The 27,100-nt window shown below is 52.5% G+C and overlaps 12 protein-coding genes across 12 annotated transcripts; 8 read left to right on the plus strand and 4 right to left on the minus strand.

The window, feature by feature from the left end:
* Nucleotides 1-80: 80 nt before the first annotated feature.
* On the plus strand, nucleotides 81-1,270 carry PV06_07570 (uncharacterized protein; the record flags this gene model as incomplete). The annotated part of the gene is made up of 1 exon (XM_016408829.1): nucleotides 81-1,270. Exon 1 carries the CDS (start codon nucleotides 443-445, stop codon nucleotides 1,268-1,270), a length of 828 nt encoding a protein of 275 aa, XP_016260583.1. The 5' UTR covers nucleotides 81-442.
* Nucleotides 1,271-1,397: 127 nt separating this feature from the next.
* On the minus strand, nucleotides 1,398-4,161 carry PV06_07571 (uncharacterized protein). The gene has a single exon (XM_016408830.1). The coding sequence runs from the start codon at nucleotides 3,909-3,911 to the stop codon at nucleotides 1,791-1,793; it is 2,121 nt and encodes a 706-aa protein (XP_016260584.1). The 5' UTR covers nucleotides 3,912-4,161; the 3' UTR covers nucleotides 1,398-1,790.
* Nucleotides 4,162-4,273: 112 nt separating this feature from the next.
* On the plus strand, nucleotides 4,274-5,315 carry PV06_07572 (uncharacterized protein). The gene is made up of 3 exons (XM_016408831.1): nucleotides 4,274-4,408; nucleotides 4,465-4,556; nucleotides 4,602-5,315. The coding sequence occupies exons 1-3, from the start codon at nucleotides 4,385-4,387 to the stop codon at nucleotides 4,903-4,905; spliced, it is 420 nt and encodes a 139-aa protein (XP_016260585.1). The 5' UTR covers nucleotides 4,274-4,384; the 3' UTR covers nucleotides 4,906-5,315.
* Nucleotides 4,988-5,902, minus strand: PV06_07573 (ubiquinone biosynthesis protein coq4, mitochondrial; the record flags this gene model as incomplete). Its single annotated transcript, XM_016408832.1, has 1 exon — nucleotides 4,988-5,902. One exon carries the CDS (start codon nucleotides 5,900-5,902, stop codon nucleotides 4,988-4,990), a length of 915 nt encoding a protein of 304 aa, XP_016260586.1.
* Nucleotides 5,903-7,261: 1,359 nt separating this feature from the next.
* Nucleotides 7,262-7,787, minus strand: PV06_07574 (uncharacterized protein; the record flags this gene model as incomplete). Its single annotated transcript, XM_016408833.1, has 3 exons — nucleotides 7,262-7,306; nucleotides 7,360-7,614; nucleotides 7,668-7,787. 3 exons carry the CDS (start codon nucleotides 7,785-7,787, stop codon nucleotides 7,262-7,264), a joined length of 420 nt encoding a protein of 139 aa, XP_016260587.1.
* A 294-nt stretch (nucleotides 7,788-8,081) lies between these two features.
* Nucleotides 8,082-10,632, plus strand: PV06_07575 (uncharacterized protein). Its single transcript, XM_016408834.1, has 3 exons — nucleotides 8,082-9,344; nucleotides 9,394-9,502; nucleotides 9,551-10,632. Exons 1-3 carry the CDS (start codon nucleotides 8,416-8,418, stop codon nucleotides 10,337-10,339), a joined length of 1,827 nt encoding a protein of 608 aa, XP_016260588.1. The 5' UTR covers nucleotides 8,082-8,415; the 3' UTR covers nucleotides 10,340-10,632.
* A 222-nt stretch (nucleotides 10,633-10,854) lies between these two features.
* PV06_07576 (uncharacterized protein) lies at nucleotides 10,855-13,187 on the plus strand (the record flags this gene model as incomplete). The annotated part of the gene is made up of 2 exons (XM_016408835.1): nucleotides 10,855-12,321; nucleotides 12,369-13,187. 2 exons carry the CDS (start codon nucleotides 10,855-10,857, stop codon nucleotides 13,185-13,187), a joined length of 2,286 nt encoding a protein of 761 aa, XP_016260589.1.
* A 520-nt stretch (nucleotides 13,188-13,707) lies between these two features.
* PV06_07577 (uncharacterized protein) lies at nucleotides 13,708-15,348 on the plus strand (the record flags this gene model as incomplete). The annotated part of the gene is made up of 2 exons (XM_016408836.1): nucleotides 13,708-14,097; nucleotides 14,196-15,348. The coding sequence occupies 2 exons, from the start codon at nucleotides 13,708-13,710 to the stop codon at nucleotides 15,105-15,107; spliced, it is 1,302 nt and encodes a 433-aa protein (XP_016260590.1). The 3' UTR covers nucleotides 15,108-15,348.
* Nucleotides 15,349-15,565: 217 nt separating this feature from the next.
* PV06_07578 (uncharacterized protein) lies at nucleotides 15,566-17,094 on the plus strand. The gene has a single exon (XM_016408837.1). It carries the CDS (start codon nucleotides 15,725-15,727, stop codon nucleotides 16,928-16,930), a length of 1,206 nt encoding a protein of 401 aa, XP_016260591.1. The 5' UTR covers nucleotides 15,566-15,724; the 3' UTR covers nucleotides 16,931-17,094.
* Nucleotides 17,040-18,393, minus strand: PV06_07579 (L-arabinitol 4-dehydrogenase; the record flags this gene model as incomplete). Its single annotated transcript, XM_016408838.1, has 1 exon — nucleotides 17,040-18,393. One exon carries the CDS (start codon nucleotides 18,391-18,393, stop codon nucleotides 17,278-17,280), a length of 1,116 nt encoding a protein of 371 aa, XP_016260592.1. The 3' UTR covers nucleotides 17,040-17,277.
* Nucleotides 18,394-21,590: 3,197 nt separating this feature from the next.
* PV06_07580 (uncharacterized protein) lies at nucleotides 21,591-22,869 on the plus strand (the record flags this gene model as incomplete). The annotated part of the gene is made up of 1 exon (XM_016408839.1): nucleotides 21,591-22,869. The coding sequence occupies exon 1, from the start codon at nucleotides 21,655-21,657 to the stop codon at nucleotides 22,867-22,869; it is 1,215 nt and encodes a 404-aa protein (XP_016260593.1). The 5' UTR covers nucleotides 21,591-21,654.
* A 1,720-nt stretch (nucleotides 22,870-24,589) lies between these two features.
* PV06_07581 (uncharacterized protein) lies at nucleotides 24,590-25,890 on the plus strand (the record flags this gene model as incomplete). The annotated part of the gene is made up of 3 exons (XM_016408840.1): nucleotides 24,590-24,713; nucleotides 24,777-25,014; nucleotides 25,089-25,890. The coding sequence occupies 3 exons, from the start codon at nucleotides 24,590-24,592 to the stop codon at nucleotides 25,888-25,890; spliced, it is 1,164 nt and encodes a 387-aa protein (XP_016260594.1).
* Nucleotides 25,891-27,100: the final 1,210 nt, after the last annotated feature.

Consider the following 27,100-nt stretch of genomic DNA (forward strand, 5'->3'; position numbering starts at 1 on the left):
CTGCACAGCAACTAGTTCCCCAGCGTGGACTTCAGCCTCACAAGTTATTCGGCCCTTGTATTACTACCTTCCAAGCGCCTCGTCGCTTGCAATCCGTACAACGGTAGCAAGGTCTTTGTGAGTGTGTAAAAGAAACACTCTTACTCGTTGAATGTTTCCACCCCGCACTTTACTAAGATACGGGGAGCCTTACAGACTCAGTGTGTGACAATCCAGTCGCCGATATCGGTCTCGAACCGACAATACAATCATTTGATATTTATATAGTTGTATAAACAGACACCCAGAAGCACTGACAGTTTTCAAAAGGGCACTTTTCTTCGAATCAGACTTGGTTAATACCATTAGGTCCATCTAGACAAGGCAGCTCTTTGCGGCATACCCTTTCCGCCATCCTCGTCTTCTGACACGAGTTCTAAACCTCATCACAGTACAAATCACAATGACATCCAAAAAAGAGCAAGCGGCCTACACGCATGGCCACCACAGCTCGGTTGTGAACGATCACGCCCGCCGCACGGCGAATGACTCTGCGGCGTTCCTCATCCCGCACATCAAACCAAACCACAAGATCCTGGACCTGGGCTGTGGGCCGGGCACCATCACCGCAGACCTCGCGGCCCTCGTGCCCCAGGGGAGCGTCACAGGAGGTGACGCCGTCTCGTCCGTCCTCGAGCAAGCCTCCTCCTACGCCGCCTCGAGGGGTCTCGACAACGTGTCCTTCCAGACCGTCGACGGCAACGATCTCCCCTTCCCCGACGACACGTTCGACGTCGTCTACTGCCACCAACTCCTCCAACACGTCAAGGACCCCGTGGGCATCATGCGTGAGATGCGCCGCGTGGCCAAACCCGGCGGCGGCATCGTCGCCGTCCGCGAGGCGGACTACGCCGGCTTCGTCTTCTACCCCGCCCCGCCCGAGATCAGGCGCTGGGCCGAGCTGTACCAGCTCGTGGCGCGGGCAAACGGCGGCGAGCCCGACGCCGGACGTTACCTGCACGTGTGGGCGCGCCAGGCCGGCTTCACGCCGCCCGACCAGATCACTCCGAGCTGGGACTCGTGGCGCTACGCCGGCCAGAGGGCCACGCAGTTCAGCCTCTCGTGGCACGGCCGCATCTTGCAGCCGGGGTTCATGGGCACCGCGGTGCGCGAGGGCTTCAGCACCGAGGACGAGATCAGGTCCCTCTCCGAGGCCTGGAAGAAGTGGGGAGAGACCGAAGATTGCATGATTGTGATTCCGCATGGCGAACTGTTGTATCGAAAGCCGTAGGACACAGGAGTGCCGTCTTCAAAAGAAAGCAAATGAAAAAAGTCAATCTGTTGGCTGTAGTTCGCCGCTGTAGACTGATCATGACAATACTCGAAGACAAGCCACATTTACTGAGGAACATAAATAAACGCATTCAACCTCATTACTTCTTTCGATGGCCGTAAATGCAAACTATGGCCAATATTATACAAGCCTTTGAAATGCCGTCTCAGAAAAGCCCCCCTCGTAAATCATAGCCCTCTTTCTGTTATTTCCTGGCCATGCTTCAAGGTTCTTTAACGGCAGTGCAATGATAATATACAAGCCACCAACAGTGGCACTTTTCCTGCCCCAAAAAGCAGGTTGACAAAGCTCTTGAACGTCTCAGTTCATATAAAGGTGGTCTCAGTCTCGACTGCCACCGTCTCTGGAAAACGACCCATGTGGATAATGTACAAACCGCCTGCCTGTCCAAGGCAGTATTCTAATTTTTCATCCCTCGAACGTTTGACGTTTTTGAAAGCGTGCCGAGAGATCATGATTAATGCAAAGTATTGACCTGTGACTCCCAAAATCCTTGCGGCAGCTTTGGAATGTTAATCCTGGGAAAGCCGATCCCACTTCCACTCGAGGATTCGCGTTTGAGATGTCCACGGGAGGGCGAAGGGGTAGAAGGGGGCGACTTCGAGCGCTCTCGGTGAACGTCTATTCTCTTATCTTTGATATTATCGAATGTTGTCAAACTGCCATCCAGCCCATCTTGGAGCTGTCTCGCGACCTTATCGGATTCCGAGTCTGAAGTCGCGGCAGCGTTCTCCTTATCGGAAGTTGTCTGAGGACTGCCTTCGTGATCGGTGGCCGTTTGTTGAGGTGGAGTGCTACCATTTGCTTGTTTGTCACTCTCCTCACTCATTCTCTCGCTTTTGTCACCCATGGCTTCTGACATTTTACCATCATCGATAGGCGTCTGTTTCGGCGTGGGTATAAATGCAGGAACAACACCACCGGCCATTCGAGCCCAGAAGAGTCGCTCTCTCATTCTCACCAGCTCTTCCCATGCATCTTCCTCGTCCTTCTTATCACCCACTTTGACTACACCTTCACGCACCATGCGCAGATACGCCACGAGGTCGCCAACGCCACGAACCTTTTCCAGGCAAAGCGTGCAAATAGACCACTTCGTCGCACCCTCGCCTTCACGTACCCGCATCGCATGGGTTCGAGGGTTCTGACTTTCCTTTCGACTCTCTCCGCATATGGCGCACGGTGTGTATCGCCCGTACAGCCGAAGGGAGGACTCTGGTATAGGCTCAACGATCAACGTCGATTCGCCAAGTGCTGAGATTATACTCCGTCTGTTCAACCATGATAACGTGGGTGAAAGGTCAAGGCGCAGAGTAGGCTCTATATCCTCGACCAATATACGCTTGTAAAACTTCGTGTCCTTTAACGCCATCGGCCCTTTCCCTTCTGGGTTCGGACTAAATGATCCAGGGATGTTTGGAGAATTTGCGAGTTTCGAAGTTGCCGGCTGGGAAAGTTGAGAGAGATTAGGGTTCGAATTATTGCTTAGAGAACCAAGACCCATGACATTAAGACCGCCATAAGAGCCAGAACCTGCCCGAGAAGGGGCATGAGAAGGATTATGAGATCGATAATGAGCCGTCTGAACGAGGTTTTTGAAGTCTTCGTATGCCGGGATGTCTGTTCGACACAGCGGCTTGAGCAGGTGTGTCAGCGTAGTTGATGGACTGGGCAGCACTTCTCCCTCTGCGCTGACTGGTGAGAGATTCATTGCCTCGAGCAGACGCGCGAGACTGCCGTCTTCCTTTGCTCCTCCAGGACTTGAAGGTGCCAACGAGACTCTCGGTGATTCTAATTCTCTTCGATAATCTGGACTGGGCCCAATTTGTTGCATCAGTGTTTTGAGCTCTGTTAGTTGCTCGGTCTGGGATGCAATGACCGCCTCCCCATCCTTGATCTGATCTCGAAGTTGCTGGTTCTTCTTCTCAACGACTTCCCTGTCTCTGTTCGCGGAGGCGACCATTTTGTTGGCTTCATCGAAAAGCGATGCCGTCAGGGTCTCCAATTCTGATTCAATCCCTCGCTTTTCCTGTTGAATGATTGCTTTTTGTTTCTTCTCCTCTGCCAACTCAGCAAAAAGTTTATTGTTCCGCTCATCCACTGTCTCCCTCGGCACCAATTCTCCGCGCGCAAGTTTCTCTTCGTATGCTCTTGCTTCTGCTTCGAGTTTGGAAATTCTCTCCCTCGACGCTTCTAGTTCTTGTCTTGTCTGCGCTAGAGTATCGTCCAGAGTGGTTTGGTGGTTGATGGCACTTATCAACTTGTCACTCAAGGCGGCGACTTCGCTGTTGAGATCGGGATGTTTGGAGGAAGCAGAGTCCGATCTCGACAGATCGGTTGTGCTTGCAGTCCTTGGGTCTGCAAGAGTCCTGAACGAGGTCTCGGGAGAAGTTCCATGAGGGTTTTCGGGAGGTGACTGTTCGACGGTAGCCATTGTGCGAAGGCTCGAGGTTGACTTCGCCTTGGAGACTTTATCGCGCGGCGTAGAATTGAGTGCAGGACCAAGAGATATGGACCGCGAGTGTGTCGGCACTCCGGGTGCTCCTAGGAGACTGCCATGATATACCCAAGCATTCATCTGGAGGGCTCTCTCAAGGGAAAAAATGCGATCAGGTGTCAAAGTAGGACGGGTCTCATGCACCTGTCATGTCATGCATGGTACCTTGTAAGCGCTGGTGCTTCGTAGCTGTCCCGCCTCAAGAGGACCTGCGTAGGACGAAGGCAGCCTTTCTGGATGCGGTTATCACGTCGAAAAGCAAATCATAAGTGCTGTAATACACAGACAACAGTGGCGGCTTGTAAAAGGATCTTGAATGGAACGTCGATTGTAACTCCGGAAAGAGAACGGTGGAAGCACTCTCGCTTAACGGTTAAACGACTAGTTCAGCAACTCGTACACGGGGCCTTGCAATCGGCGTCATAATCTGCCACTCATCATCACTCTCCTCACGGACGCAAACTGCGCTCTCCATTTCTTTGCCCCGCGGCACTTTTGCTACACCCAAGTTGTGACCCTGCTTTCTTCACACGCGCCACTCTTTGACCACCATCATGGCAGACGACGAACTTGCTCAGGTATGTTGGGAGATGCAGAATCATGTGGAAATTGATCCCTTGACTCACTAGCACAGATTAGAGCTGCCCGACTTGCTCAGCTCAAGCAGCAAGGGGGCAGAAGTGGATCAGGCGATGCTGGCGGCGGCGAAGACGACGAACAAAGGAGGTGAGTTGGCTGCTAGTATCCATGCGCCACCACTGACTCCTGCAGAAAACAAGAATCCGAAGCACGATCGTCAATACTCAACCAAATCCTCGAGCCTGAGGCCGCAGACCGTCTCGGTAGAATTCGCATGGTCAAGGAATCACGAGCAACGGATGTTGAGAACAGACTCATCATGCTGGCGCGATCAGGCCAGCTTCGCTCGAAGGTCACAGAAGACCAACTGAAGGAGATGCTGGCTAGTCTATCAGAGCACGAGAAACAATCGGGCCAGTCCATGGAGAGTGTGAAGGTCGTAAGAAGAGGCGGATGGGACGATGATGATCTTGACGACCTATTGAACGAATCTTGACACGAGACAAAAAAGCTTGGGAAATTTGCATATGATACCCCTAATCACGGTGCCAAATACCGTACATGTCTTACTATATATTCTATGATGGAGCCGTTTTCACTTCTGCAGCCTCCTTCGCGGCACGCCTCTCATCTCTCAGTTTCCTCCGAATTAGCCTCAGGTCCGGCGGTTGCTCGATACCCAGCCTCTTTCGCAGCTCAGCGACATCAGTTTCGAGCTCTTCTTCCCAGTACACATTGATCAGGTCCTTGCTGCGCCAGCCATTGGCAAATGCCCAAGGCAGGAAGATCTGGAGCATCCTCTGGCGTTCGGAGGGTTTGAGTCGGATGATGGCCGCAAGGCTGAGGCCCGTCATTGGTAGTCCAGTGTTGGCAAACTCGAACGCTTTCAATCCCAATTCCCCTTCGACCCAGACCGGCAAACCTGTCACAGCGTGGTAGAAGTCGTGACACTCGCGGTAGCGTTGCATAACATACGCTTCCTCCTCGTCATCAATGTAGCGCACTGCGTCTCTTGTATCAGGCGTGACGCCCTCGCGGTCTAGCCATGCGGCATATGTCCTCCCTACAGTGTTTTCTGGCAGTTTTCGGAGAAATTCCAACGACATAGTCTTCGATGTGATGCGTGGTCTGTCTCGAAGAATTCGCCTTCCCGTCGGGTCGGAGAGCATTCTCTTTCGTAGCCACGAGATGAAGAAGGGTTGTGCCGTGGCTTCACCTAGTGCGGCAACCATGTCGTGCCGATATGGGTTGAGAAGGGACGTGATTGCACTGCCAACTGCAAGCCCGACTCGCTCGACGCCGGTCAGAGGAACATGGCCTGGGTAGTTTGGAGGTGGCCGATTGAGGACTGAAAAGGCTCGATGGGACGACGGTCGCGGTGACCGGTCGTGACTTTTTGACGCAGCACAGTTTGAGCATACTGGATTCGAGATGCGAAGGATCGAGGACAGTATTGCGAGATCTCGCTGTCTGGTTGAAGGCGAGAGCTTCATCGTTTGGAGTGTTGCGACGAGACGGCTTTGAGCTTGCCACCAACGCGGACCCCACTCTCGTAGGAAACCCTTCAAGGCCTTCGAGGGTGATATTTGCTCTCAAAGCCTCTAGAAGATCGGAATGAAAGATAACGTTCGACTTGTACAACAGCCTTGGGTTCGCATGGGCATTAGGAATTGGAGGTCACTACGTGATGGAAAAGATATCCAGTAGTTGCTCGTATTTATCACTCCACCCAAGATTTGGAGATCATACGAGATCCTATATCCATAGCTCCATTATCGACTTCAACCTCATCCATTACATAAAATATTTGCTACTTGGGCGAAGCGACATTACCATCTCGATCAAGGAGCCTGCAGCACTGAGCCTGTAGTGGAGAGCAATAAGTTATGCTCTAATCGTTCATCATCAATGAGATATCGTCATCTTATCAGCTTCCCCAACCTTGCTTTCAAGCAATCTACCTGTGAAGAGATAGACCCCCATCGTCGACTGAGCTCTGCTGTCGATCGAACTGGTGTCAGAGGGCTAAACTACGGGGGACTCTTGATCTCAGAGAATTCTTGTGCAGAATTCTGATGGGTGCCTTCAGTGAATGCCAATGACCCACCTCCAGTGAAGCATAGAGGGCCGTCGAGGGTGCCATTGGCCCTTATTTCGTACCCTTCTGGCTGTACTAGAAATATTTGATTCAGCAATTTTTGTTCAACAATTTGACACAACACGAGACTTGCTATAGATCTATGTTGGTGCAAGCTGGCATAGGTTAGGATTCCTCTCTCCATGGTTTGTGGTTTGGTGGGAAGGGGCCCTTAACTCGGATCTAGGTATAGCGAGATAGTGACCTAAAGAGGAATATGTCCATGATCCGAGGGGGGCTACACTAGAACTTCCCGCCTAACTCTTTGTTCTTTTTTTTCTCTTCTTGTTCGAACTTGCCTACCTGGTGTTTTCACTGAGGCGATGATAATGCTGCGCAACAACAGTGAGCAAGGCTGGACAAGGCTGGACAAGAAACCATTGCTTGGCGAAACATACGAGGCATTTAGTTACGCACCCACTCACGAAGTATGATCCAGTGTTGTCTTGCAGTGCTGGTCTCTCTGAGGCTCTCCCCTGTTCTTGAAGGTTACGTAGAGTTTGCCCAAATGCACCTCGAGAATGCAATCCCCATTAGGCACCACAGTACTTCTATCACAGAAGGCATTTTCGCAAGAGACCTCGATATGATTGATCACAAAGTTGTATTGGTTCGACCCCAAGTATGTACAATTCTGCATAGCTCTCAAAGCCACATATTGCGTCGCCCTCATTTTTCGGAACGGCGAGGATAATTCAAAGATCCGTGCTCCTGCTCAATAGTTCTCCTGTCCCCATTTGTTGAACTTGTCGTGGACGTCCTGAGAGATTCAATTAGAGATAAATCAACACCAACAGTAGCAAGCGATCCCACCTTTGGTAGCGTCACGTTAGGAACAATGACTGTGTTCAAAGCGCTTGGAGCATTCTTGGGGGCCTGCGATCGGTCGCCCTTGGGGTGGTATTGGTATTTGAAGTGCTTGGATTCGTCCTGGTCGTCATGCTCGACTTGCCAGGGCATGGAGCTGTTCGCTACGGAAACTTCGGCCTCGGAGGTCGCAGAGGTGGGCTTGCGGCCAAAGTAGAAACCTGCCAGTCCAAAAGCGCCACACATTACACCAAGCAGAATCTAAGCCTCATCAGCATTTGCTCGACCGGAAGGAAGGGGGACTTGCGACGTACATAAAGCTCCGGGTCTCGCTTGGACGCTTTTCTCAATGTTTGTTGCTCCCCAGCTGCGGCTCTTCTGGCAAGTGTGGGAGCGAAAGCAGCCCGGCGGGCGAGGGTCGGGACGAACGACATGGCAAGTATATCGAGTGTTTTGGTAGAGAAGAGAGTCTATTGTGGTTCTTCGAGGTTGTTGCAAGCTCTACAGAAAGTGGTGTGAGTGAATGATCATCGAAGTTCGACCGCAGTTGCAGCTCTCGATCCGGTTTAGTGGGAGATTTATACCACGTGACTTTATTTTCTGCTGTTTAGTCATTTGAGCCAAAATGACTGGTTGCTGACGACTAGCGCCGCGACCCCCTAAAGTTTAGAATTGCGTAGGTGTTTCCAGGCTGGATCAAGCATGTTGGCGCAGTCTAGGTAGTGATCCTCATCCTCATTCTGGAGGCTCATTTCGTTTCTTGAGAAACCCTCACTTTAAACCGCACATCTTGTGCCTCACCCTTTACCACCATGGTCGAGCCCCTCGTTATGCCTTTTGCGAGATTCTGTGCGCTGTAGTATCCGCAACGTTTGTTCTACTAGTCTCTCCTTCTGACAAGCCAATTGATTCATTCTACTTCGACACTCTGCGCGCGAGAACCTCACACCACCCTCCTCAGGTTCAACAGCGTCACCCCTGTCCTACGGGGTACGCTATGCGCTGAACGTTGCACTGGTGACGCGCCAGGTCTCTCTCTGACTCTATCTCAAACCCAAGCAAATGGCTGGTAGACCTTCAACTGCGAGGAGCGAGATCTCTTCTGCTATTTCCGAAGATGGATTCGGTTCGCGACCACAGTCGGGCGTCAATCCTTTACCCTCATTGCCAAATCCTCCCTCTTCGCAACATGGTTACGCTCATTTAAGAGGCATCACACAGCCCGCAAGTCGATCAACAAGAAGCAATCCTGCTGCGCCTTCGAGCACTGCGGGTTCCAGCAGACCACAAAGTCCTGTCAGTCAGGCTAGTCGCACCCATGTTCCGTCGTTGACTGCACAAGGCTTCTTCAAGCCCATGAGCTCTCAGAGACTTCAGGCGCAAAGATTGAAGAGGCCTCTAGGTGCCAGAACCGTCCAGCCTCAGGCACCAATTCCTGACGCGGAAGGCGACGACGATACTCGGAGTTTGGCTTCCAGTAGACAAGGGCCATTCCATGCAATGCCCAGAAGCCACAGGCCGGCGCCTTCAATTGCCACAGAATTCACGCAATCAGACGTGCCTGAGACTGGTGACGCGCCATTTCCTGACGATGTTTCGCAGACCGAGGGCGATCTTGGCTTAGTTGGCGGACCGACTGCGCAAAAACAACAACATCGGCCCTCTCGGCTCAATATTGCGAGCACTCACAAAGTCGGCGATCCACCTCAAAGATCACCGCTTTCGTTTAGGTCGGGATTGAGCCTCGCAAGTAAACACCGGCTGGAAACTGGTCATCAACAACTTCCCTCTACCACAACCTCACCCCGATATCCTCCCGAAGCCAATGCGGACGTCGCCAGAAGGAGCGCCCTAGGCAAGAATTATGAGTATTTCGAGGGTAATACCATCTTCTGGTGGGGTGGCCGTCTCCAGAATGCCCGGGATCGACCCATCAACGTGCTCACTGGCATTGTGGTCGTGCTTCCAGCGATCTTATTCTTTATCTTCTCGTAAGTGGTCGTAAAGGTATTACCGAGAAGTGCACTGACAATCTTCTAGAGCACCGTGGCTCTGGCATCATGTGTCGCCGGCGATTCCTATAATATTCGCGTATATCTTTTTCATTTGTTTGTCTTCGTTTCTGCATGCGTCACTCGTTGACCCTGGTGTAAGTCGTTAGCTTGAGAGTTGCAGGCAGAGTTGCTAATATCTTTAGATTTTCCCACGAAACATTCATCCCTTCCCTCCCGGAGAGAACGATGATCCATTGGCCCTTGGACCGCCAACTAATGACTGGGTCATGGTTCGCCTTGCAACTTCCACAACCGCAGCTATGGATGTGCCCGTGAAGTATTGCAAAACTTGCAACATATGGCGACCTCCGCGATGCTATCATTGTCGTGTTTGCGACAACTGTGTTGACACTCTGGACCATCACTGTGTATGGATCAACAACTGTGTCGGTAGACGCAACTATCGTTATTTTTTCACTTTCGTCAGCACAGCGACCATCGCGAGCCTTTTGCTGGCTGGTGCAACGTTGGGCCAAGTCATTGCTTATCACAACCAAAGACATATTACACTGGCGGAAGCAATAAACAAGAATCGAGTCCCATTCGCAGTGTTCATTTATTCACTTCTCGGGTTTATGTACCCACTCTCGTTGTGGGTGTATCATCTTCTGCTTACCGGCAAAGGCGAAACAACCCGAGAGTATCTCGCCTCTCGAAGGTTTCCCCCGGCCGAAAGACATAGACCTTTCACTCAAGGAAATTTCATCAAGAACTGGATCGCTGTTCTGGCCAGACCGAAGCCCCCAACTTACCTCCGTTTCAAGAAGCAGTACGAAGAAGGGGACCAGCGCTTTGGGCCCAGAAAGGGACAGCGACAAACCAAGCTGGATGGCGAGCCGCAGAATGGCGGGATGGAAATGAAGCCAGTGCAAGGGGCACAAAGCGCATTTGAAGGACCGACTGGGAGAATCTCCAAGAAAGAAGCGAGATGAATCTGTACAATAATTCCACATTCTAGAAGATGTGTATTATATCAATGGCGGAAGATGATGTGACCATATTGATCAGAGCTCCTCCGTCCTGTATTTGAAGTTGAACAGCGTGAAACCTTTTCGTCAGCTCTTGAACCCTCTGTCCAGCAAAGCATCAGTGTGACGCGAGTTGCCCGGGCAGTCGGTAGACGCTGAGATGTTTGAAAATGTTTCGAAGGGGGAATGTTGTTGTGTTGGGTCGCTTCCTGGTCTGTTCCCAGCACCATCCGGCGATTGGTGGCCACCCTTAATTTTTGGCGTCGGCCAGCCTTACTCCGTCTCAATTCATACAATACCAACTGTCTCCCTCCCCTCTCCCAGCCACAATAACCATACCTTCACAATTCTAAGTCGCGTGTTCATGGTTCTTCATCGTCTTCAAAAAGCGAGCATACCATTTCTTTTGCATTTGCACGCTTTGTTCGGGATACATCGACGCGTTTGTTCCTGCATACCCCTCCACGCCTTCGCTCATCATGCCTCTACGGCAGAGTCTCCTGAGCTTCTACAAGTCGAGGACCGAGACTGTCAAGTCCAAACCCATTGAATCTTCCTTGACACGTCCTACTATGACCCGAAGGCTCAGCTCGGCCTCATCGGACACAGATCCCGATACTATCGTGGTATCTAACGGGCCAGCCATCCAACTGCCTACCCCTTCCGAGAGCTCGTGTGACGTGTCTGTTCTCGACGCCCAGCTCATCAAAATGCAGCAAGTACCAAAAGGTCGAGCACGACGCGTCAGTTCACGTTTGACCAAGAGTGTGAGCCATGACGGCCTGGTGGAACACGTTGAAATGGAGAATGCAAAGAGTAGAAATGTCAGTGGTGAGACTCTGGTCAACTTTGACAACGCCAGCCAGTCAACCCTGGTCAAAGAGGGCATCGCGGCATTGGATCTTCCTTGGAATATGAGTGCGGTGTTCTCAAAACATGCAGACTCAACAATGTCATTCGAGCAAGACGAACAACTAAGAAAGGAGAGATTAGCTGCCAAAAAAGCCAAGATGGAGGAAAACAACAAAATGTGGGAAGCGAGACGTAAAACTGCAGAGAAACATGCCACTAGAAGATCTTCCCGGATGCCCGTCCTGGACAAGGCCGGAGAGCTTGTATCAAGCATAGCAAACAGTGTGCTTGGTAAGAGAAAGGACAGATTGGCAGAGTCGACATCAGGCTCAAGGAAAAGCATGGGCAATGACTCTCTTGAGATAGCTCGAGAACCTGATCCCAAGAAACGCCGTGTGAGCCATGGAGATTCTGCCCCGTCTGAAGAGCCAAGCCAGAAGAAAGTACCGGTTCGCCGACGAGAGAAGAAATGGCTCGCATCCGCCCTTTATGCCGGTCAAACTAGAACATTCGATGGCCGGCTCACGGAGAGCAAGAACAGACGCCAGAGCGGCCAAACTGTCGCACCAAACAGGGGAAACAAGGTACTCCCTCTCCCTATGTATGCTGGAGAACGCCTTCTCAAGCAAGGGCGAGACTTCAAATTACCATTCGACATTTTCTCCCCTCTTCCTCCTGGTCAACCGAAGCCTGACGAATGGAAGAAGGTGAACAAGAATGTGTTTGTGGGTGACGCCGCTCAATCATGGAGGGTATCTAAATACGAGGAACACTCCAGTTGCTTGTGCACCCCAGAGACAGGTTGCGATCAGAATTGCATGAACCGTTACATGTTCTACGAATGTGACGAACGCAATTGCAATCTCAAGCCTGAAGAATGTGGCAATCGATCCTTTGAGGAATTGCGTCATCGAGTCAAGAAGGGCGGAAAGTACAACATCGGTGTGGAAGTCATCAAGACTGAGGATCGCGGTTACGGGGTACGAAGCAATCGGAGTTTCGAACCAAATCAGATCATCGTCGAGTACACCGGCGAGATTATCACACAAGAGGAATGTGAGAAGAGAATGAAGACGATGTATAAAAACAACGAGGTAAGGACTGCCGTCTCTGTATGGCGTACCTGACTGACAAGAATCAGTGCTATTATCTTATGCTTTTCGATCAAAACATGATCATCGACGCAACTCGAGGCTCGATTGCTCGCTTCGTCAACCATTGCTGCGCTCCAAATTGTCGAATGGAGAAGTGGACAGTGAATGGAAAGCCTCGAATGGCTCTATTTGCTGGTGATAGAGGCATCATGACAGGCGAAGAGCTCACATACGACTACAATTTCGACCCCTACTCTCAGAAAAACGTCCAACAATGTCGGTGTGGCGCCGACAACTGCCGCGGTGTACTGGGCCCACGACCAAAAGAGGAAAGAAAACAAAAGTCTCCTGACGAGGATAACAAGAAGACGAAGACCAGCAAACTAGCAGGAGTTAAGAGAAAGCTCGCAGAGGCAATCGAAGGAACCACGAACCGCGTTACGAAGAAAGCAAAGATCAGCCAGCCGAAGGCCAAAGTTTACAAGAGTACCGGCAGAAATTCTATCAAGAGCAGTCCAATCAAGGTTCGTAAGGTCAAGCTCTTGAAAAAAGCCGTCAGTCGAAAGACCAGCGCGACTGCTGTCGGTCTAGCAAGGCGCCCATCGAAGCTGAACAAACTAGTTCAGAGCGCAAAGGGCAAGGCGGTTGGCAAGAAGGCTGATCAAAGGATCGTGTCCACGTCATCTTCAACAGCGCTGATCTTGAAACCGAAGACAAACCAAGCCACCAAGCCACCAAGTAGATCCTCCAGTTTGCGTGACAAGGCCTCGAGTGTTAGGAGTCGAGTGGTCAGGACAGTTCGAGGACGTGAGAGTGGCAGGACCCGGACGATTCGACCCATTAGCAATGAAGCCGAAGAGGTGTGAGTGAGGCACAAAGACAATTACTATTCATATTTTGGCGATTTGTTCGGACGAATAGCGTGTAAGATGATGCACAGGCTCTCACACGAGAGACGAGAGACGTAATCGTTGGTGCTGGGGGTTGGTGGGTGTTCTGGTTATGCTACAGCGATGGTTGCTCTTCAGGAGAATGAGAATTGTATTACAGTATGTGGTCCATGAATTCGTCCGTCGTGAGGGAATTACAAATGTTATACGGAGTATAAGTATTGAATTCATCCCTATCACTTGCGTCGGACGGACTTCTCCTGTTGCTATAACTGCGGGGAACTGCATTTATGGATGCTCGTTTTGAATGACACTTTGACTTGAAGTACCGAACAACTACTGACCAACCTCACACTTTGTCCACAACCTGAGTTCTTCTACGGCTCTTCTCAGAGAGCAAGATTCAAAAGGCCCTTACCCCTCTGCTTTTACCGAACCCCTGTGCAAATTGATCCAGTGCCGGTAGAAAAAAAAGTCGATATTGACATAGCAAACCATGGCTGGGTCCGTGGCTTCGTCTTCACCTTACGCGTCGGTTATAGAGAAATACCGCCCTGACCTCGGCCCTTACGAGGATCTATACAGACACTGCCATGCCAATGGAGAATTCTCGACGCAAGAAGGCGAGACTGCCGCCCTAATCACTGCGCATCTCAGGAAGCTCCCGGGTGCTGGTGATCTCGACATTCGCACGGGCATAGGAGGCCATGGTCAGATTGCCATTCTTAAAAACGGTGAGGGCAAGACGATTCTTTTGCGGGCCGACATCGACGCTCTCCCCGTCCAAGAGAAGACCGGTCTACCTTATGCGAGCACAAAGACCATGAAGGACACGGCCGACGGCCTGGTCAAGCCGGTCATGCATGCTTGCGGGCACGATTTCCATGTAAGTGCTCTACCGACACCATCTCTGGGATGATGAGCCGCGGATGGGCCCGAGTATTGTGGCCTTGATGCTGATTTTGCCCTTTGCGTCGAGGACAGATTGCGTCCATGCTCGGCGCGGTCGAAACGCTGCTCGCTTCGCGTTCACACTGGTCCGGCACCATTGTATTCCTTTTCCAACCCGCCGAGGAGCGTGGGTTGGGTGCACAAGCCATGGTCGACGACGGGCTCTACGACCGGTCCAAACATGCCTGCCCCATACCGGATTTGGTCCTGGGTCAGCATGTCGCGCCGCTGCGAGCGGGCTCGACGGGCACCCGTGTGGGCAGCGTCATGAGTGCGGCGGACAGTTTCAAAATCACCATCTTTGGGAGCGGCGGGCACGGGAGTATGCCCCACGTGACGATCGACCCCGTGGTGATTGCCAGTCACGTCGTCGTCAGGCTCCAGACCATCGTGTCGCGGGAGGTCCCTCCGGGCGAACTGGCCGTGGTCACCGTCGGTGCGCTGCAGGCCGGGAGCACGGAGAACGTCATCAGCGACGAGGCGGTGCTCAAGATCAACATACGCACCGTGACCGCCGAGTGGAGAGAACGGATCCTCGCGAGCGTCAAGAGAATCGTCGAGGCCGAGTGCGTCGCCGGACGGTGTCCGAAGCCCCCGACCGTCGAACCCACCAGTCGTTTCCCGCTCACGGTCAACGATGAAGGCGTCACGAAAACCGTGAACGAAGCACTGACCGGCTACTTTGGGGACAGACACGAACCCAACGAGAAGAGCGTCATGGGAAGCGAGGATGTAGGGATCCTGGCCAGCAGTGTCGATCGACCATGCTGCTTTTGGTTTTTTGGAGGACACGATGCGAAACATTTTGATGACATGGTCAAGCAAGGGCGAGAACATGAGCTGCCCGTGAACCACAGTCCCTTTTTCGCGCCCGTCATCCAGCCAACATTGAGGACGGGTGTGGACGCCATGGTTGTCGTGGCGTTGAGTTTCGTCGGGAAGTAGTAAATCGAGAGACGAGAAACGATGGGATGACGGTACAGGGCACCATGCAAATCAAGCCAGGGAGAGCAATACAAGTGACGGACGATATTGCGAGATCCAAAATGGACATTCTATCATCATCACTCTGTCGTCTCTTGCGTTGGTTAGTTTATATCTGGGTAAAAAATACAAGTCCCTGTCGAAGTCCCTGACTGAACGTCTCGAATATACCTGGCGGGTTCCAAGTTTAGGCCAATTTCGCCTCTCAATTAAAAAAAAAGACCTTCAATCCTTTCATCTGGATATGTAGCACTTCCTCTGTAGCTTGCGATTTCCATTCCTCCAGCCTGTGTGCAGTCGTATTTGTCATCAGGCAACTCATCGATTGATTGAACGTGTGTCTTCCGGCATCGGCTATCGCACGCCATTTCGTTTGCGGAGAATGGCCGATAAACACTTGACAAAGCTACCGAGTACGAGCAACCCAGGATGACTACAACCTGTAATGGTGCATTTCCGTATGATATTGAGGCAGCGTATGTTTATGACTGTATCTCTCTGATTCAAAGGAGAATATTTTACTATTGAAATCCCTGGGAATTCTGTTGGGTTGCTTGCCTTTGTTCAAAGGATCGTGAATGCACAAGTTCACACAAACCACGACAGCAGCAGCAGCAACACGACGTCTCAAAAACACAGCATTTACCCTCGGCCATACAGGTGCCACTACGACGACGGCGACAACACCAAGATCAAAGTCTCTGTCGCTATCCGCCATGTCGTCGAACTCTACGACAAAAGTCAAGGTGGCCATCCTAGATGATTACGCTTCGATCGCCCCGGACCATTTCAAGGATCTAGCATCCAAGATCGACATCCAATCGTTCCCGGAGACGCTCAACGCGCGGGTCCCGGCGGAGCACGACGCTCTCATCAAGCGTCTCCGGCCCTTCACCGTCGTATCGTCGATGCGAGAACGCACGCAGTTCCCCAAGAGTGTCTTGTCGGCTCTGCCCAACCTCAAGGTCTTGTTGACGACGGGCAACCGTAACGCGGCCATCGACATGGCGGCGTGCGCCGAGCTGGGCGTCACCGTCGTCGGGACGGGTCCCAAACCCAACGCCGTCAAGGGGTACGACGCCACCAACGAGATGACTTGGGCTTTGATTCTGGCCGCGGCAAAGGACGTGGTCGGAGGGGACACCGTCGTCAAGGCGAGCCCCACGGGTTGGCAGACCACCCTCGTCGCCGGACTGGCCGGCAAGACCCTCGGGTTGTTGGGACTGGGCAAGTTGGGAACCCAGGCCGCCGCGACGGGCGCGTTGGGGTTCGGCATGAAGGTGCTCGCGTGGAGCAACAGTCTCACACAGGAGAAGGCGGACGAGGCCGCCAAGTCCCGCGGCCTCCCGGCCGGGACTTTCCAAGTCGCCACGTCCAAACGGGACCTCTTTGAGCGGGCCGACGTGTTGAGCGTCCATTACGTCCTGAGCGAGAGGTCCAGGGGCATAGTGGGGGCGGACGACTTGGCCGCGATGAAGAAGAGCGCCGTGCTGGTCAACACGTCGAGGGGACCGTTGGTCGACGAGTCGGCCCTGGTCGGGGCTTTGGAGAGGGGGGCCATCAGGGCCGCCGGGCTGGACGTCTTCGACACGGAACCGTTGCCCGAGGACAGCCCGTGGAGGAAGCCTTCCAACCACTGGGGGACCAACGGGAGGAGCAGGGTGGTCATCAGCCCTCACATGGGTTACGTCGAGGAGGAGACCATGCACGGGTGGTACGAACAGCAGACGGAGGCGTTGAGGACGTGGTTGGAAGGAGGTGAGATGAAGGGTATCATTCGATAAGACGGGCACGTCAATGTCGGAGAGGAAACATCTATCCCCCCTTGTAGAAGAAAGATGAGAGAGAAAAAGACGCAGTGGGAATTTGATGTGGATTTAGGGATCCTCCCGTATGCTCTACCTAGGTATACTCCGTATATATTGTTTTGTGTTTCTACCTCGTTCCGCGCAAAATGCTTCGAGCAGGAAAACAACGAACCAACAGATTTACATTTCTTTCGGGGTCTTGTGGTATTTCTCGGGGAGTCCTCCTCATGCTCTGTATCTCTTCAAGTTTGTACTCGGCCCATGCTTTGTATATCAGGTTGTAGTGTGGTAACGAGGTACTCGTTGATGGGCCCCCCAAAAAACTATAAACTGTCATCATTCTTGATCTGGACCTTTATAGCACCGCTCTTGGGGTCGCTCGCCGTCTTGAACGCCTGCACCGCGTCGCTCATGTTGAAGCGGTGGGTGACCAACTTCTCCAGCTTGATCACCCCGTTCTCCACCAGCCTGATGGCCTTGGGCCAGGTGTTGCTGTACCGGTACTGGTACTGCAGGTCGATCTCCATGGTGCTCAACCTCATAAAGGGCACCTTCATCTCGTTCTTGCCCACGCCGATGATGAAGACCTTGCCGCCGAACTTGACGCTCCAGATGGCGCTGGCCACGCTGGACTCGACGCCCGTGCACTCCATGGCGACCCGGGGCCGCACGCCGCCCATGGCGGAGATGACGCCCTCGGCGCACTCCTCGGGCGTCTTGCCCACGGGGATCTGGAACGTCGACGCCCGGGGGACGAGGCTCTTTGCGAACCTCAGGCGGCCCTCGTCGATGTCGGTGATGACGATGGGGCACGCGCCCGCGGCTTCGCAACAGAGCAGCGTGACGAGGCCGATGGGACCCGCGCCGCAGATCAGCACGGGGTCACCGAGCGCGACGCCGGCGCGGTCCATGCCGGCCAGCGCGACCGACAGAGGTTCCAGCAGGCTCCCGTTCTCGAAGCTCATGTCCCCGATCTTGTGGCACCACGTGGCCGGGTGCTTGACGTACCTCCGCAGGAGACCGTCGACGGGCGGCGTGCTGAGGAACTCGACGCTCTCGCACCCGTTGTACCGCCCGGTCCGGCAGGGCTCGCACTCGAAGCACGGGATGTTGGGCTCGATGGCCACGCGGTCGCCCGGCTTGAGGCTCGTCACCGACGGGTGCACCGAGAGGACCACGCCCGCGGACTCGTGGCCCAGGACGTGGTCGGCCGTGACGATCATCGGCCCAATGCAGCCCGCGTGCCAGAAGTGTACGTCCGACCCGCATATCCCCGTCGACTTGACCGCGATGTACACCTCGCCTTCTTTCAGGTCCGACCCGGCTTGCACTTCGGACAGGTTGGGCGTGGTTTCCGCGATCCAGAGGTCGTGCGCTGGGTTCGTGAAGACGCCGATATTCGACTTGCTGGGCGCCAGCTCCGTGGCGGTGGTGCTCATCTTGTCGGTTCAAGGGGGCGAAGAGGAGGCTGGGTTGGTGGGATGTGAGGAAGGAGGGAAAAGATGTTACGGCTGCAGCGTAAATGGTTGTCGGGATCTTCTGGGATGCGAAGTGCGAGTGCGAGGTAACCTGAAGGTATTTGTATTTAACAATGCACAGTGCACAATTTCACCGTGGATGAGGTGCGGGGTGCGCAGGTATCTTTTTTTCCCTGGTCCTTTGGATCAACAAGGAGAGCGGGCCGAGTCTGGGTCGGAGAAGATGAGGTGGTCAACGGCGAGAGTGCGAGCAGAGACCGAGAAAGTGGAATAGAGGTAGGATGATATCCGTAGTGGTGACAGTCTCTAATGGTACTCGCAGGCGTGGTGAATTGTGGCTTCTCTCAGCGTCTTATACTCGACTGCTTACCTCGTTGTACCTAGGCCAGTGTAATCCATAGGCTTTGATCATTTGTGAAAAGTCATCCAAGTTCCATTCTCTGGGTGTTGGCGATGCCAGTACAACGTTCCCATTGTTGCTGCGGTTGCATTGGGCAGAGAAGTCCCCCACGTTCCCCTCTAAATTTACCTACTGTACGATCCCCCACCGGCATCATTTGACCGCCGCGAAAATGCCCCTTTGGGCGCCAATTCATTGGCCTCGAACTTCCCGGGAGATTTCTAGAGACCCCGAACTGTAAGAGACATTGTAGTCAGCAAACCCGGCGCGGGCCATGTTGTTCCGGGCCCGAAAGATTGGAATGGAAAACATTCCACGATGCTGTGAGACTCATGTTGAGCGCCTTCTGACCAAGTCACAGGCATGGTGTTTCTGTCTGCTGAACGATGGACGAGTGCCAGATCATCTGCCACATTAATCACGTTGATGGATGGCGATGCCTCGGAATTGTGACTCCCTCTAACAAGGACGGTTGACTGCTCATGTTCCAGTTCTTCACTCCCCTGGCTTTGCGATGCTCCTCGACGGTGATGCAGTGAGTAACCATTACACAGTCCATTAGCAAGATCCAGAAGTCGCTGGGCGTATGATCATTGAAAGGACAGTTGCCATCATCATGGTGTCTGAGCGCATTGCCTGGTGATTTTGCAACTGGTCATACGGCGAGATCCTGAAGTGCACACACGGAATTGCTCGTGTGTTGTGCATTGTCACGCAGGTTGATTGTGTTGCTGTCTTGATTGAAGGAATGACTTACTGGTGCAAACAGCGTGTTTGCTACATGTTAAGGAAATGACTGATATATGGATGGCTCCTTGCTCTTTCCTGGATTCTTTTGTCCTGCGTACTAACATCAGCCGAAATTCTCGACACTGACAATATGGACTATACAGCTTATGCCCTCGCTGCCGACCCGAATGGTGACAAGTTTTTGACCAAGAAGAGCCAGTCAAAGGTCAAGTTCAGTGCGACATTCCCCGAGAAGTATTGCTCAGTCAATCAAAGGCAGACTGGGGAGCCCTTTGTCATGAAGTTCTCAATCGAGGTCGAAGAGGAACGTGGCATCATGATCAACAAAGTCGCGCCCATCATCGGGTTGCAATCAGCAATCGATAGAGAAATCGCAAGCGGGTTACCGTGCATTGCCTTTCGAGAAGTTGGACCTCAGGATCATCCTCGAAAGCAACCAGTCTTCTCCCTTCGGCTTGACTTGTTCTACTTGGAGGATTATCGCAAACGCGAGAAGCTCTCACCCTGTGCTTTCAACCCAGGCGACTTTAAGGCCCTTGGCCTAGAAGGCTATGAGGGTGAATACATTTTGAACCAGCCATTTGAATACCTGCAGTCCAGAGTGGTGTGTGGAATCATGTCGCCAGGGCAGAGGTACTGCGCGGACGTAGCACCGCTGGAGGCACCAGGATGCAAAGGAAGTGATGGATCTTCTCCGATTCAGCAACATCAAATACAGACAGTACCAGTCGAACTCGAGTTGTCCCCGAGAGCAGTATTCACCCTGATACAGTGACGTGGATCTGAGTTCTTGATGCTCGGACTGTGGTACGGAGCACTCGTATTGATATTACAGCACATGGCAATGCGGGTCGGAGAATCTTTGATCCTCTCCGGACCTGAATCCACCAAGCACTCAAAAACATTGGGTATCTTATTGTACTTTTCCTTTTGCTACTCCGTCCAAGATATCCATATGTACGCGTGTACCCGCATCAAAAATCCATACAGAAGACTGTTCATGTCTGAAACGCTTAGCAGATAAGTGTAACGTTGATCAGCCGGCAACAGCGAAATTTGATGGATCTCAACAGAGCGCGTTCAAACACACCGTCGGCAGTCCTTGCTCTCTTTTCACGTGGACAACGCAGCGCATTTTGTTGGAATGACATTCTTGCCATCCCTGCAAGCAAGGATATGTCTCCTCTTGTACAGAGTACGCGTAAGCTGGATCAAATAGGCGACACATATTTCCGTATCCCCGTCCATGCGGGCAGCGTGGGCACAAGATACTGACTGTGAGTTTATTCTTACCGCGTACGGACGAAATACGGTCTGGGTCATCATCGCATCGAAATGTTCAGCTGCATCCGATCAACACCAATTCCATCTTTGCCACACGACGGCCGTACCGCATCTGAATGTTTTATCAGTAATGGCTTTTGGCTAGCTCTACCACCCTCAGCGTTCACAGACGGACTTCCATGACAATAATCTCGAATGAAAATGCTCCTTTCCATTCGTCGAACCCCCTGCAAAGATAAGTGGAAAAATTTATCCCGGTCATGCATACATCCCTGAGTCTAGCGCTCCATCTATGAAGGGGTCAGCCTTGTTCGCCTCCACATGTACTGCATTTGATACCAACCAGATAATCGCTGCCTCTCTCGGCTATACATGACGACAAACTTGGGATGGATTTTCAGCTGTCCACAATACCTGACAGCGGCACGCTATTGCAATGGTAAACTGGGAATGGCAAATTACGTCCTCAGCCATCGCATCAAGACACACGGGAGTGTACGGAGTATCCCAACAAATCATCCCGAGACACCACACACACACACGTGTGGTTATCACAATGCTCATATGGCTATGGGGTAGGGTAATCACAGCAACCCTTTTCTCAGTCTAGGCTCCGGCACACCTTCGCTTCCAGTGTGGCGAGGATGGTGAGTATCAATTGTCACTTTTGACACTCGTGAGAAGGAAGCCCTTTTGTGTGCACTCTTCCTTCCCCCCGGATTGTCGTTACGCCCTCATTGTCAACATCCCATCGGGGCTCCAAGAATTTTGACGTTGATGGCAGCGACATGCTTCCGGAAAAGTTTCAGTGGAAAGGCATGCAGTCCACACAGAGCATGACCATGCGGACTGGCATCAAAATCGTGCTTGCTGCACTCGTCTGCCTTTTCGTCGTGAACTATTCCACCTTCATACCAGAGTCGCCAAAATGGCAGCACGTCAGCAACAAGCTCAGCAGTTCTTTCAGTCACAGTGAACCAGTCAACAGTTCTGCTAGAGCCCTTGACGAATTGCCAGAGTCCGCAGCCTACTCGACCGGCTCCCATCAAGACATACCCAACATCATTCATTATGTCCAACTTCTTCCAAACGCCAAACCCCAGATCAGCTTCAGTTTCAAACAATTCCTCGCCATCTACGGTGCCTCAGTCCACCTCAATCCCGACAAGATCTACATCCATACCAATGCCAACGCAAGCACGATTGCCCGTCTCCAATCCTCCAACGAGCCGAAAGATTGGTGGACCAAAGCCGTGCTCGCCATCCCCCATCTCCAGTTTAACTATGTTACATACCCCGAGGTGGCTGCAGTGAGCGGCGTCGAGATCAAGCGGATCGAACACAAGTCCGACTTTGTACGCATGGAGCAGTTGTACGAAAAAGGCGGAGTCTACATGGACACAGACGTCCACCCACTGCGAGACTTCAAGGATCTCCGTGAGTCTGGCTTCGCCAACATTGTCGGCCGCGAAATACACTACCAGGTCAACAACGGCGTCTTCATGTGCCGACCCGGCACCGCCCTCTTGGACATCTGGATGCGCGAAGCCCACCGTGTTTACGACGGCGGCTGGACGACCGCGAGCTGTAAACTCCTAACCACCATCGCCAACCGCCTGATGGGGACACCCCGTGAAGTTTTGATCATGGACCGCGTCGCCTTCAACCCCGTGAGCTGGTACAAGAACGACAAGACCGAGATGTACTCTCCGCATCTCGACGTTAAAGCCTCGACGTCGGAGTACACTGAAATGTCGGAGTCGGCCGTCACGGATCCCTACGCACGATGGAAACAAGGCAAGACCGCGGCCGACTGGCAACTGGATCTGTCGACATCGTATGCCATCCACGCGACCAAGGAGGGACCGCTTGTCGAGAACTTTGACAACGATTTCACCCCCAAATACATCTTTCAGAGGCAGAGTAGCTTTGCCAGAGCCGTCTGGCCCACTGCCAAGTTGGCCAAAGATGCCGGTTGGATTCTCGATGAACACTTGCAATAAACAACTGGTTAACGATTCTTATTTTGTGTTATACGAGCAGGCATTGGTTTGGGGGTTTGCTTGGTGTCTTTCTATGGCGTGGCTCGCCTTTTCGCTTAAATGTCAACGTTTGGCGTTGGTGGTATTCTACTATGTATAGATCTGTGTTCTTTCTACAGTGAAACAGTTACAATTCACAACACTTTCAAGCCGAGTCTATCTGGCCTTTGATGAGCTTGCCCATAATGTTGCAAGTTCTTTCACTTCTTAGGAGGTCGAGACAGAGTGATGCAAGCATTTGGCACGCCAACGCCACCGCCATTTCAAGCCCGTGCTAACCAGATGGAATTAAGTCAGGACCATGGAAAAGCGTTAGCGACGAGCAAAAGAACCCACGCACCACGGCTCATCCGATATCAGGTCTTGCTGGGGGGACGAGATCAGTAAGTTCACCGGAAGAAGTTACTCCGTCAGTACCAAATTCATTGTTGCGGCGAGGCACCTTTGAGTCGAGGCTGAGCTGAACTACTGTACAAAATCCGGGAAGGCGAATGAGCATGAACCCCTGCTCACAATATTAATATCGGAGTTCCACCCACATCCTTTCCCATACTTTGCTGTCACAATCCTGGAAAAGCTTCTGGAAGGGCGTCGCCGGCAGGTGGCATCGGCGGTTTTACGACAGGACGTTCTAGGTGTGTGGGATCGGCATTCTTCGACTTGATATTTCCTTTCGTGGACGACAGTAAAGCATTTGACTTGATACTTGGAGGTGTCGATCCTGTCGATGAATAGCAGTGACATACTACGGAGTACGTGTACGAGGATATAGCGATACACTCCACCGAACAATTTCCTCTCACAGTGTACGGAGTACCTGGAACCAGTTTACCCGCGGCGACTCGTATCGGTACGAAAATTCTGTATTGTCACGACGTAAACAAAACGCGGGGGCCCGATACAGTTTAGTGTGGTATCTGCAGGTCCGGAAGCTTGAGAAGATTGACTATCGATAAGCGTGAGAAACTAAGATTAGAGGATGAACTTGAGCGACGAGGGTCCCGCGTTGGTCTCGAAGCACCCGGCGATGGCGCGAAAAAGAAAAGGGGACCCACCCACCGGCACACCTGGTAAGGAAGTGTCTTTGCTAGTATGGATTCTGGGCTCCTCGCTCTGGTATTGGCGTTGTTTCGCTGACACTTTTCGTTGATCGGAGAGCCCAAGCAAAAAAGCCTCTGGAGACGAGACATCGACCGAGACTCTACGGCGTATGGGCATGGCTGCATTGGGCCGGAGGCGCACATCGAGCCAGCCTGTACTCACAAAATGGTAATTTCCACACCTCAGCCAGGTTCCCAATAAGTGATCAGTCATGCTGCACAAGGCAAAGTCAACAGCCAGACCCTGCCTGGCTTCCTCACGAACAGATTGAACAATACTGTGGCTCGCTGAACCGGGAACCATTGTCTTCCGAACTCACCCTCGACCAGGAGTACGTTGCCATTATTACCCATTGTCCGAATTACAACAATATCGGTATACCCCTGTACCTGTACCCTTTGCATACAGTCCAGAAGCTGAGGCTATCACCGACTGCCTGGTTTTAAACTACAACCAATTTTTCCCCCTACCCCTCTCTTTCGAACGGGACCACTTGAAAGACTTTATTGTTTCTTCTTTCTCGACATACCATTGCATACTCAAAACTACTACACATTTTGTTTTATTCAAGCAACCCGGCATGGCCACTCTCGACCTCGACGAGTCCTCGCTGGGAACCAAGGCTGGCAAGATGGTTTCTTTCCTCCTGCCTCGCTCGTCCATGGAGAAGTTGAGGAACATTTACCCCGAATACACCAAGATTGGTGAGTAATACTGTTATTCTCATGTCCCTTCATTTAGTATTGACCTTTCCATTCCTTTTCCAGACGTCAAAACACCACCACTCAGTGATGAAGAACGAAGTGACAGCTCGAGTTTGCTTGATTATGACGCAGAAAAGGGCGAGAGCTCAGACTCGGAAGACATGACAGACATGTCAGCCCGTCAAGGTCGTGATCTTGAACCCGCAAGACCTAAACGGACGGGAGCACAGCAATTCGTCGACCTAGTATGGATGGGCCTCAATGTCTTTAGCACCGTCATCATAGTGTTTCTGAACAAGACGTACGTACTCTTCCTTCACCCTGCCCGTCAACACCTCAAAAGTATCGTCAGCTAATCCTGTGTCCCTACTACAGTGTCTTCTCCGACCCTCAACTTCGCCAGTGCCAAATCTCCGTGGCGATATGGCACTTTGCAGCGACGACGATAGTTCTATACCTCTCGACCTGCCGGCCGTGTCATGCCTTTGAGGCGATCCGCCTTCCAATCCGCCAGGTGCTGCCGATATGCATCTTCTTCGCCGGGTTCTTACTGCTGGGGAACCTCTCACTGGCCCTCAACGACGTGGACTTTTACCAGCTGGCCAAGATCATGACGACGCCGACCGTGGTGGCTCTCAACTTTGTCCTGTTCCGCCGGTACATTTCGTCGTCGGCACTGGCGGCCGTCGTCGCGTCGTGCGCGGGAGTTGGTCTCGTCTCGGCCAAGAGCTTCCAGACGAACCTCCCCGGCACCCTCGTCGCCACGGCCGCCTTCACCGTCACGGCCCTGTATCAGGTGTGGATCGGCAAGAAGATCGAGGACCTGAAGGTCTCGCCGCCCCAGCTGCTGCTCAATCAGGCCCCCGTGTCCGTCGCGCTGTTGTTGGTCATCGCCCCCTTCGTGGACACGGTACCCGATTTGAGCACGATCCCGACCAACGTCCTATACGCGCTCTTCATGTCCGGGGTCGTGGCGAGTCTGCTCAACCTGTCCCAGTTTTTTATCATCGGGCGCACGTCGCCCTTGACCTTCAACGTCGTCTCTCAGGTCAAGACCATCCTCATCATCGGCCTCAGCTGGCTGTCGACCGGGAAACAGTTGACCTTTGTGGAGATCTTGGGCGTCGTCTTTGCTTTGGGAGGAGCGTATGCTTATGCTCAAGTTTCGAGGCGGTAAACCACTAAATCTGACATATTCACGAGAGCTATTATGAGTGTTTGCTTTAGCAATAATTTTGATTTATCTACATTGGAAATCCCTATACTCATTTATCTACATGTTTGATTAGGTCTCAGAATTTTAATACTCAAAAAATGCAGTAGAGTTCTCAGAAAAGATACCATGGCTTACAATTTACGGCTCAATTTGATTCTAAACAAAGTATAAGAAAGTTGCTGCCGAACAGAATATGGTCTGGCGTTGTGGATTTTCAGCATCGTACGAGTCTTTGACTTTCTCCGAGAATTCAACAAGGCGATGTCGTAGGAGGAAAAGAGTGCACGGCCTTCCGAGATCTCTTGGAAACGTGGTGAGAAGTTGAGGTCCGTGGGTCCGATACCCACATGAATTCAGTTTGGAAAAACTGCAGTGAGTGCATCGTCCTTCGAGTTTCTGTTCTCATGGGATGAACGGGTTGGGTTGCAACTATATTGCATCTTACAACAACAACAACAACAACAAATCTACAACATCATGGGCAACCTCTTCATCGACCGAGCTGCAAAGATGAAGTATAACAAGATCGGAGTCATCTGTGCCACCTTGCTCACGGTCGCGTTGTCTTTGTATTTGCTGCTGGCTCCTCGTACGACCGTTTACAGATCCGTCACTTCTAGTCTCGGCAACAGCTTGCAGCGCTTGAGCAGTGCCAACGAGGCCAGTTCCGGCGACTTGAACGACGTCTTCAACGGGACCGTCGGGTTCCAACAAGTCCGCGTCATTTCCCTTCTGGAACGAAGCGACAAGAGAGATGCCGTCAGCATGCAAGCAAGATTCACCAACATCTCTTTCGATTTCGTCGACGGTGTCGTCGGTACCGACATGAACCCCAAGGCCCTGCCTCACACCATGCACATCGCGCCGGGGGCGGTAGGGTGCTGGCGGTCACACCTGAACGTCATGCAAGAGATGGTGAGGCGACGCATCCGCTCCAGCTTGATCCTGGAAGACGACGCAGACTGGGACGTCGCCTTCAAGTCTCAGATGTCGCAAGTGGCGCGGGGTACTCGGTGGTTGCTCAACCAAACCGACGACACACCGACACACTCACCGTACGGCGACGGCTGGGACGTCATCTGGCTCGGACACTGCGGCTCGAAGCCAGACCCAAAAGACAATCGACGTTGGGTGATTCCTCGAGACCCGACCGTGGTGCCTCCCCACAAAC

Source organism: Exophiala oligosperma, assembly GCF_000835515.1.
Source record: "Exophiala oligosperma strain CBS 72588 unplaced genomic scaffold supercont1.7, whole genome shotgun sequence".
Classification (NCBI taxonomy): Eukaryota; Fungi; Ascomycota; class Eurotiomycetes; order Chaetothyriales; family Herpotrichiellaceae; genus Exophiala; species Exophiala oligosperma.

Coding starts and splice junctions, on each gene's coding strand:
- PV06_07571 (XM_016408830.1), bottom strand. CDS start 3,911: ATGAATGCTTGGGTATATCATGGCAGTCTCCTAGGAGCACCCGGAGTG.
- PV06_07572 (XM_016408831.1), top strand. CDS start 4,385: ATGGCAGACGACGAACTTGCTCAG. Junction 4,409..4,464: donor CAGACGACGAACTTGCTCAG/GTATGTTGGGAG, acceptor TCACTAGCACAG/ATTAGAGCTGCCCGACTTGC. Junction 4,557..4,601: donor GAAGACGACGAACAAAGGAG/GTGAGTTGGCTG, acceptor TGACTCCTGCAG/AAAACAAGAATCCGAAGCAC.
- PV06_07575 (XM_016408834.1), top strand. CDS start 8,416: ATGGCTGGTAGACCTTCAACTGCGAGGAGCGAGATCTCTTCTGCTATT. Junction 9,345..9,393: donor ATCTTATTCTTTATCTTCTC/GTAAGTGGTCGT, acceptor ACAATCTTCTAG/AGCACCGTGGCTCTGGCATC. Junction 9,503..9,550: donor CGTCACTCGTTGACCCTGGT/GTAAGTCGTTAG, acceptor TAATATCTTTAG/ATTTTCCCACGAAACATTCA.
- PV06_07578 (XM_016408837.1), top strand. CDS start 15,725: ATGCACAAGTTCACACAAACCACGACAGCAGCAGCAGCAACACGACGT.